At 44.2% G+C, this 10,004-nt stretch overlaps 1 protein-coding gene across 10 annotated transcripts in view; it reads left to right on the forward strand.

Annotated features, from left to right (window-relative positions):
* Nucleotides 1-1,940: 1,940 nt before the first annotated feature.
* LOC147422554 (E3 ubiquitin-protein ligase RGLG1-like) overlaps nt 1,941-10,004 on the forward strand; it is an 11,779-nt gene continuing 3,715 nt past the window's right edge. The window contains exons 1-7 of one of the 10 annotated variants that reach the window (XM_086503762.1): nt 1,941-2,097; nt 3,542-3,727; nt 4,240-4,324; nt 4,409-4,552; nt 4,656-4,769; nt 4,861-4,958; nt 9,264-9,343. In XM_086503762.1, the coding sequence (XP_086359888.1) occupies nt 3,596-3,727; nt 4,240-4,324; nt 4,409-4,552; nt 4,656-4,769; nt 4,861-4,958; nt 9,264-9,343 (653 nt within the window). In that variant the 5' untranslated portion in view covers nt 1,941-2,097; nt 3,542-3,595. Of the gene's footprint in view, nt 2,098-2,180; nt 2,627-2,653; nt 3,364-3,538; nt 3,728-4,239; nt 4,325-4,408; nt 4,553-4,655; nt 4,770-4,860; nt 4,959-9,263; nt 9,344-10,004 lie in introns of those variants that run through there. The other 9 variants (XM_086503766.1, XM_086503767.1, XM_086503764.1 and 6 more) reach the window with 9 other exon arrangements.

The following is a 10,004-nucleotide window of genomic DNA, read 5'->3' on the forward strand; positions in this document are numbered from 1 at the left end:
CGTAGGGAAGAAGGATCCTGTGGATTGCACCAACACAAAGTACAATTACAAGTTTGAAACTCGCGATGGAGAGAAAGAGAGAGAGAGCTGAGGAAGAAAGATTGAAAGAGGAGAAGGAGGACATGGAAGGCGTGGCCTGAGGAAGAAGGGCGATAATTAATGGCCTTGGTTACTGTGCCTGTAATATAGAAGCGTCAACAACTACTCTCTGTTGGTGGCCATCATGTTCATCACATGTAGAGACTACAGTCCCAAAGACCACCAACCTCATGATCTGTTTCTGCTTCTACTGCGTACATGATCCGTCCCTTTCACCCTCTGCCTTCTCCTTAGCCCCTAATCCTCTCTCTACCGCATCCTCCCCATTTGCATTGCGTCAAATAGAGTCTTAGCAGTGCTCGAAACAAACCTAGGTTTAGTGTAATCCCACCTACAAATTTTAGAATCACGTACACTTGCACCTTGAAGGCATATGGCATTACGAAAGATGCTGATATGGGCAAAAGAATTCACAATGATCTTATTCATCAAGGGTTGTTGAAAGAAAACTTTATGCTTGGAACTGCCTTGGTCAACATGTATGACAAATGTGGTGCAACACTTCATAAAGCACAAAAAGTTCTACCTATCCGGCACATCATCTCTTGGAATGCACTGGTTGTAGGATATATCCAACGTGGATAGGCCCAAGAATCTATGTGTTGTTTTTGATTGATGCAAAGCGAGAGTGTCTCTCTAGATGCAATCATATACGCTTGCATCTTGAAGGCAAGGGTCAGGGTCGGGTGGCTCTTGATTGTTTTCGATAGATGCAGAGAGGAGGAATCTCTCTAAATGTGGTGCACTTCATAAAGTACAAAAAGTGCTTGAGGAGCTTCCTGCCCGACATGTTGTCTCTTGGAATACACTGATTACGAGGTATGCCCAACTTGGGTAGGGCCAAGACGATCTGGGTTGTTTTTGGCGAATGCAAAGCGAGGGTCTCTCTCTAGCATCTTGAAGGCGTGTGGCATTATGTGTCTATGAGACAGATAAATAGATGGGAGAGAAAAGGACAAATGTCATACTACGCTGCCGCCCAAGGCAATTGCACTATTATCTCTTGGAATTTACTAAAATGGGCACGCGCGCGTGCACATACACACACACACACACACACACACACACACACACACACACACAGAGAGAAAGAATACTTTTCTTGCTTTGCTTTAGGAAATTTGCAAGGATCAAGGGGTTTGAGGGTAAGAGAGGCCATGCCGCCGTCGAAGGCGGCGCCATTTTACTAGTCTTTATAATCAAGCTTGGTAGCATTGCTAGATCAAGGTAGACCAAAAGAAGGAATCTCTCTCTCTCTCTTTCTACACACACACACACACACACACACACACCCCAATAGAATTAGAGCACTCCTAAGGACTAGCACCTCATGAAAAATAATGTCTATGAGAAGCTTCCAATCTTGGTATCAGAGAATGCTTTGCAGCATCTATTAAGAGTTAGTGTCATGCATCACTTTTATAGATGTGATAGACTATACCTGTAGGAAGAGAGTATTGATAGTGTTCCACTTGAAAGAGAAGATAGCATTATTTCTTTGTCCGCAACAACTTGCCAGTAACATACTAGCACTAAAATTATGCAAGGTGAAGTCCACTTTAGCATTCTAAAACGATAGAATGAAAAAAAGTAAAGACATGTTAGGATGTGAAATGAAAGACAAGTCTCCATCATCATGCACTGAAAACAATGAAAATCTTCCGAACCAACACAACACCAAGCGTTTCTTTTAGAAAGCCAAAAAGCTAACTGATAGCTTGGGCTGGGCCGCTTGGGCGGCAGTCTGAACGAACCCCAATCTATACAGTGTTGAATCTGAAAAGGACGAACGGGAAGTTTTCCTGTGAAACGCTTTTGTCAAGCCACAAGTGGGGGACCGTGTCAAAATTAACTCAGAAAAGACTGCCAAACAAGCACGCAACGTGAGTCGTGACGCGAGGGTCAAGCCAATATATGTACACGCTCACGTTGTATATGCTGATGCGAATTGCCCCCTACAGCGCTTGATTCGACACTGTGTAATCGACCCTTTTTCGGGTAAGGTTTCCTTCTCTTCTTCCGAATGTGTGTGTGTGTGTGTGTGTGTGAGAGAGAGAGAGAGAGAGAGAGAGAAAGAAAAGAAGAAGAGAGAAGAGAGAGCGCTGGCTCCACATATTGTTCAATTGCTGCATCCACCCAATTGATCTCAGAGTCTTGTTGTGTGTGTGTGTGTGTGAGAGAGAGAGAGAGAGAGAGAGAGAGAGAGAGAGTGTGAGAGTACGAGGAGTTTTCTTGTTTTTGCCCTTTGGGCAGCTCCGGGTTGTGGCTGCTGACACCCGTTAGGCATAGGATAGTTATAGCTGACAAGGTAAGGAAGCGTATACGAATAAACGAACTCTTATCAGCAATGGACTGTCGAAGTGGCAAAGGGCAGCAGACGACAAGTAATCTTTCAGCAGGCAGGCAGGCAGAGAGAGAGAGAGAGAGAGAGAGAGAGAGAGAGAGAGAGAGAGAGAGGTGTGCTCGATCATATAGTACAATCACAACAATCTGGCATCCTGTAAAATGCAGCCCGGTGCCAATAAGAGTAAGTTAAAGGCAAAACTTACAACCAAGGGACCTTGCTTGCATGAGCGCGCGCACACACACATCCACGAATTGACTTTGCAACCCCTCACACACCTGCGGCGCACGCACATAGAGAGACACACATCCACGAATTGACTTTGCAAACCCTCTTCTACATTTTTTGTTAACTATGTTTCTTTTTTTGGCAAATAAATTGGGGCTTGTACTCTTTGCATCACATAAAATTCGGCCATAGGCCAATATATGACATCATAGGGATAAAACACATGCACAACAAGTATATCCGCAGTAAGATATACTCCTTCACTAAAGGTGGTGACAAGCCACTGGCTGCATGAAGCCTACACAAATCTACCAAAAACTTTGTCTACCTTTGGTGGCGTAGCAAAATATAGTAACCTCTGTCGAGCTCTTGTGGTAGCTACATTGCTTGTTAAAAGCTTCAATCCATACAAAGAGATCAGGGAGTGATGAGAGCGGAATGTGAGATGCAATGGAAGGATTTAAGGATTTAAACTCAGATCTAGTACTTCGCACAAGCACAAGCTTACTTTACTTCTTTCGAGAGAAAGTGAATTGAACGAGAGAGAGAGAGAGAGAGAGAGAGAGAGAGAGATGTCTCAAGGGCCCCCTTGCTCTGTTGCCAGAACAAGTACTTGCTTTAGATTACTTGCACAAATGGTGATACAATGGCTAAATGTTGAATACTGATGCTGAATACTTCATGCAAAAATGGTAGGCTCGATTTGGGATTTGGGGGAAGGGGGTTTATGTGTATGTATGTACGTACCCCTGCGTGAGCGAGCGGACAAGACTGCGTATGTGAGTGTGGATGAGAAGAACAAGAGGGATGAGATGGGGCCTGGTTTCTTTTGCTTGGATTTGGCTAACTTGATATATGTGTGAGTAGCAGGGAGAAAGCCTTATTGAAGAGTTCAGTTTTGGCATTAGTCAAGGAGAAATTTCTATGGGTCTCCATTTATCCCGGGAGGCATCATACTCAGAGACAAGGGTTGGTGGTTCCAGGCATTATGAAGCTGGGAGAAAGTTGACAAGGGAGTTTTCTCGCATACACGACAATTACAACACTCTGGATCAGGTACTTGGCACCAGAATCTCTATACTGTTCTTACTGATGTCATTTTTGGGCCATTAAGTCAAACATGAATGATAGTGAGCACCCTTGTTGCGCGCCTGCATCCACGTGCATGCATGTGTGTGTGTGAGGGGGTCATTTAGTGAGGGTGAGAGGTATAGCTGCTATGGTCAGCTATTTATGGCACTTGGGGGAGTGAAATTAAAGGTGATAGTGGTGAGCAGAGCATACATTTGGTTATTTTTGATACACTTTAATGTAATATGATTTATAAGGTAAAAATTTGTCTGTATATAAAGAAAATGTGTTCTATCGATACCATTTGGGGTCCTGAGGGGATTTTCAAGTAATAGAATGCAACCTCTTTTTTTGTGCAAAAAGAAAAAGAAATTGTGTGAAGTAAATTGTGTAAGGGCTCTCTTCAGTTTGTAAGTGCAGAAGCTGCATTCTGCATGTATGTCTGTCTTAATCTTCATGTAGTTTGCTTTGAAGAATTTACCTTTTTCTATTGATAGGTGACACAAGCCTTAAGGAAGGCTGGGCTTGAATCATCAAATTTGATTGTGGGTGTTGACTTTACAAAAAGTAACGAATGGACCGGTAAGTTTTAATGTCTCATGCGCACTATATGATTACCTGGCTGAGTTTTGAGAAAATACTTTTACAAGGGTGGTGTTTGAGCAGGCAAAAAATCTTTCAATGGGAAAAGTTTACATGCATTGAATGCAAATGCTCCAAATCCTTACGAGCAGGCTATCTCTATTATTGGCAGGACACTCTCGCCTTTTGATGATGACAATCTGATACCATGCTTTGGTTTTGGTGATGGTAAGAACAGTTTAAAAGATACCTCTGTAGTGTTTTCAGGTTAAGTTTGAATTGGCAAGACGCAGATATTGATTTCATGCTTGATGTCTTTTGTTATTTTCAGTAACTACGCATGATCGGAATGTGTTCAGCTTTTTTGCCGATCATCGCCCTTGTGATGGTTTTGAAGATGCGCTGGCAAGATACAAGGAACTTGTTCCTCAAGTGAGACTGGCTGGTAATTGAACTCTGATTGTTATTTGTTCTTTTAAAACGATAAATAACCACCTACTGCCTTTCTGAGAATATTTGCTTTTTTTCCTCTATAGGGCCAACGTCTTTTGCTCCCATCATTGAAGCAGCCATGGACATTGTTGTAAAATCTGATTGCCAGTATCATGTATTGCTAATAATAGCGGACGGGCAGGTATTAATACAACTATTTGGCTCTTGTTTCTTTGTTTTCCTTTTTCTAGATAAAAGTCATTGTGCTCTCTCTCTCTCTCTCTCTCTCTCTCTCTCTCTCTCAATCAGTCTCCTTTATACACAGTTTATGGGACCTCCCTAAAGACAGATATGCCCGGCTAGCCCGTGAGTCCTCCCAGTAGCTAGGCAACAAGGGGATACTGCCTGCTGGTATGGACAGATTGCCCTCCTAGTACTCTATGGATGCATCCTCATTGACTCTCACACGGACAAAGATCAATAGACTCATCGGTCAGGACATGATTCAGCTAGATACCAGGAGGACATGGATACAGCTGACACCAGAGTTGGGCACGAAGACTGCTTTCTATAGAGGGCATCTTCTCTAACTCATGGAGGATGGCTTTGTGACTAGGCCAAGATACATCGATACACACTTATCTCATGGGATACAGTGTGCTATTGGTCAGATACGCACATCTTTGCATCAGCTTTATGTTGAGACTGGTAGATTTGGAGGGGGAGTACCCGCAGATTCCACCATATATCACTTATGCCTTTTGGAGCCAGAGATAGAGCTGCACTACTTATGTCATTGCCTGTTCAGAGAGGGTTTTGGACCACTTTCTAGAGTCATGAGATACAAGGACTAGAGATGTCTTGGACTGTTTTACTAGAGTTGCGCGGACATAGAGAGGGCCTGTTGAGGAGATCAAGGAGAGCCGATCTCAAAGGAGATTACAGATTTGGGGTAGAGTAGAGTCGACTTCATCCCACCACGACCACGTTTGCATGGCGGGCCTCCTTCGAGGAGAGCCGGCTTGAGAAGTGGAGTTAGCTTGAGACGACATGATGGTGGAGAGAGAGTAGAGCTAAGAGCTTAGAGGAGAGCTTGTGTGGAGAGAGAGTAGAGGAGAGCTTCAAAGTGGAGAGGGTAGAAGAGGGAGAGAGTGGGTAGAGAGATTCAAGGGTAGAGCTTGAGCGCTTGTAGGTAGACCGTAGACGGCATAGAGTGTAGAGAGTAGACGGTAGACCGTAGAGAGGAGAGCTCGAGAGAAGATGAGGCCCAAGGGTGCTTTTATAGCCTCCCAAGGGCCAAACGTTGAACGTTGGCTGCAAGCGACCGTTAAAAATGGTCCATTTTTTCAAATTTTAAATTTCTGCCCGCCGTCCCCGTCCGTCCCGGTCCGCCGTCCCCGGTCTGCCAGCTTGCGACCCCGCCGGTCGGATGAATTTCCGACCGTTCCCCTCCGTCCCCGGCCCGGTTTCGATCGTTAGGTGGCCCTAGGCCCCGTCCCCTCCGTCCCTTATAACTATGTTTCTTACAAAATTTCTCTAAGTTAAGACACAAACACCATATATGCATCTACTTCTTGAGTCCAGATCTCTTTCAATCGAGGTTATGGGTATAGAAAGGGTTGTGGAGTACATGATAAAGATGTGTCAAAACCCCTCACATTGACTTCCTACAATTGCATGGGAAGCAAACAAGAAAGTTAAAAAGACACAAAAAAGCAACATCTTGAGCCTGGGATGGATACAAGACATAGAGATGGGATGCGTTACATTTGCTACATAATTCCTCAATAGACTCTTGAATGAATGAAGCTTTTCTACAATGCTAATGTATTACGGCTTGAAAAAAATGTGGTGGGTCCCGCTTTATACCTTACACTACCCCAACTACAAATTTATGTTCTTTGTGGAAAAAAAAACTGTACTTGCCCCTATATGCTTGAGCCTATCCCCTTGTCGGCAATACGTACTATTACAGCCCTTTGACTCACTTCCTTCGATGCGAGACAGGGCGTTGAGCAATGGAGAAGAGTCATATACTAGAGTGCTCAGCTTTTGCTGACATTCAAACTTACTTTCCTCGCATTTTCAACCATGACTTAAGACTTACATACTTTCCTCTCCCACGCATAGTGTGGGCCCTCCATTGCGATTCTCATCACCACGATCCTTGAGTGGCGCGTACGCATTGCACTTGAGCCATATGGACAAGCTACTGCTATAGTCAGCATCTGTCTTAGTATAGCTTAGGATCTAGCCTGACACTTTATGAGCCTCTAGAAGGACGTGCATGATAAGGTAGGTCATAGTTGCATACCCAGAGTTGCAAAGGACAATCACTTAAGCACATAGGCATTAATTAAGTCATTTATTAATCAGTGACTTTGACATGCCATATTCTATAAAAAGTCGGTAGGGTAAGTGGCTAAAAATATATAAAAGAGGCACTTGGCCTTCAGTTTTTATTAGGCATTAGAAGATGAGATCAGAACCCAGTACCTGCAGGGGCATGTAACGCCCATAGCACCTCAGCACCTAGTGTTTCCATCGCCAGCACCCCAACATCAGGTCAGCCCAACGTTTTTGCATCAATTCAGCCAAAAGTTTTATGACATCAACATCAGCATCATCATTTAGTGTTCAGCATTTCCAACATTGTATCAGCCATAGTTACACGGAACGGGAACGGGGAACGGGAACGTGGGGCTCCGGGACGTTTCCGGAACGGGAGGCCCTCGGGATGGCGGAACGGGAACGGAGGCCGGAACGGTAGCCTTAAGGGAAAGGGAGAGGGAGAGGGAGAGGGAGAGAGAGCCTTGAGGGAGAGGGTGAGGTAGAGAGCTTGAGAGAGAGAGAGGGTTTAAAGCCCTTCTTTATATAGGAGAGTATGGAAATAACACCCTCCCAAAAGTTCAAAAAAACTGCCCCAAACTGTCATTTTTTATAACTTTGGTGTTCCGGATTTGCCGTTCCGCGTTCCGGCTGCCGGTCCGGCCGTTCCGGGCCCCGTTCCGACTGCCGTTCCGGTTATGCCTGGGAAGGGAACACGTTCCGGTCATGTTCCCGTTTCGAGGAGGCGCCGGGCTTGGGAACGCGTTCCGGGAACGGGAAGGCCCCGTTCCGCCCGTTCCCTGTTACTGCAAGTAATTAAAACAAGTACTTGCTCTGCCAATAGAGCAAGGGGACCCATGAGGGTGGTTGGTTTAGAGTTTGGCATCTCAAGTGAACTGCCCAATGTGATCCTATTATTTAGTTTGGCTTTCAGGTATTTATTTTACTTATTTGTCAAAGTCTGGTTAGGGAAATTCACCGAGGTTGCTATACAAGCAACCCTCAGTCCCCCATTGTATTATCATCATTCATTGCCAAGGTTGGTTGGTTTAACAATATCTCTCTCTCTCATGTATTCTCCCCGCATGTGTACGCTTCCGCATCGTCGACTTTGACAAGGTATTAGAGCTTTGTGCTCGGGTGATCGCAATGCGGGAGAGGATCAACCCAAGGGAAAAGATAGCACCACGGAGAAAAGGATTTGGAGAAGGCAAAGCATTGAAGAGGCAGATCGGCATACTTTGCTCCTATTGCATTCTTTTTTGGAGCGTCCGAAACGCAGGCTAGTTTGGCGTTTTGAAAGGTAAGCAAGTCGACATCTTGTGCTATCTGCAGCGTTTTGAACGCTGGCTGGTAAGGGCTCCATTGACAGTTTGCAGCGTTTTTGAAACGCAAGAAGCTACAGAAGGGCGGCTAAGTAGGCAGAGCTTGGAGAGCAAATGTCCTAGTTCGTTAGAGGACAAAGGCAAAGGTCAGCATGGCAAGGATGGCAGTACCAGTACCGAAGTACGACCACAATTGTTATAAATGTGACAAGACGCTTTGTTTGAGTTGGGAGTTTGAAGCCAAAGGCAAAAGCAAGAACTCACATGAAGACAAAGACAAAGGCAAGATGGACAGAGATTACGGTAATAAAGATTTGAAGAGGAGATCAGCATGACGCACGTGGCGATGGCCACAGTGGCCTCGACGTTAGATTTCTAGTCAAAGAACAGTTGTTGCCACTAGCTTCAGCAAAGAGAGGCTTGTGAGTGGCAGAGGGGGGCAAACAGTGCTCCGTATAATTAATTTGGACCCTTGTGTTGGAATTCAAGTTATCGGTGTTCTGACCCGTAGGTCGGAGTTCAAGGCACATGCATCTGGCAGGGAACCAATCAGACGTATGTAAAACACTATGGATGAGTGTGCACCAATCCATTGTTGTTGGTTGGATTATGGACAGGATGTGTTTCAAAGTTCTTGTATGTGCTGTTTTTGTTCTCATAGGCCACATGGGCCTCTTTGAGACATCAGGTAGTCTTCCTTTTGTGATAACAATTTTTCTCTTTTCTTCATGCCTCTTACTATATTGCTCATCTTCAAGCATGTGCATGTGAAGGCCTCTGAATAGGTTCATTGACTAGAGCTGGATGCAATGATTACGTTTGTGCTGAGTAGTTAACTTTTTACTTTCTTTTAGGTCACAAGAAGTGTGGATACAGACTCAGGACGGTTGAGTCCACAGGAGCAAAGCACAATTGATGCAATCGTTGCTGCCAGGTACTTTGCACTATTTATTTAGTAGACAATGGTCCTTCTAGAGAGCTACATAGTTTTATGTTAACACTAAGGTGCTTAATGTAATTTCCCTCATTAACCAAGCATAGCTTTTATAATTAAGATCCTATAAAGCCAAATGGGCATGCTTGGGACAATGGAGGAGAAATCCACTCCTACCTGTTGCAAATGGCCGAGAGGAGACTTGACAGAGGGGTACATTAAGTGAGCATGGAAACTGATGTGATCAATACTTAAACTGTCAAGAGGCTAGCCAGAAATATAATTTTGTATGTTTGAGAAATTGAAAACTTACAGTCTCTATGATTGAAAATTACAGTCTCTTTTTTTTTGAGCTGGCTGTTTACAATCATCAATGCCGAAGATGGGATTTTTTTGGAGATTTAGTCATCTTGATTGAGTTAACTGTTTCAATAATTGATAGTGAAGATGGGAAGGTTTTGCGACTTGAAAGTACTGTTCGGAAAAAACCTGTATCCAAAACATACACGAATCCTTCTAAGCCAATTTTTGAACGAAAATTCTACAAATCAAATTATAATTTTGGCTATATTACACTATCTGCTTTCATCAACTTTTCACTCTCCTCTCAACTGGCTGTCTTGAATTTCTAACTGGCGCAAGGCTAAGCTGAGACACCCTT

Source organism: Adiantum capillus-veneris, chromosome 27 (genome assembly GCF_014529385.1).
Source record: "Adiantum capillus-veneris isolate H3 chromosome 27, ASM1452938v2, whole genome shotgun sequence".
NCBI classification, from domain to species: domain Eukaryota; kingdom Viridiplantae; phylum Streptophyta; class Polypodiopsida; order Polypodiales; family Pteridaceae; genus Adiantum; species Adiantum capillus-veneris.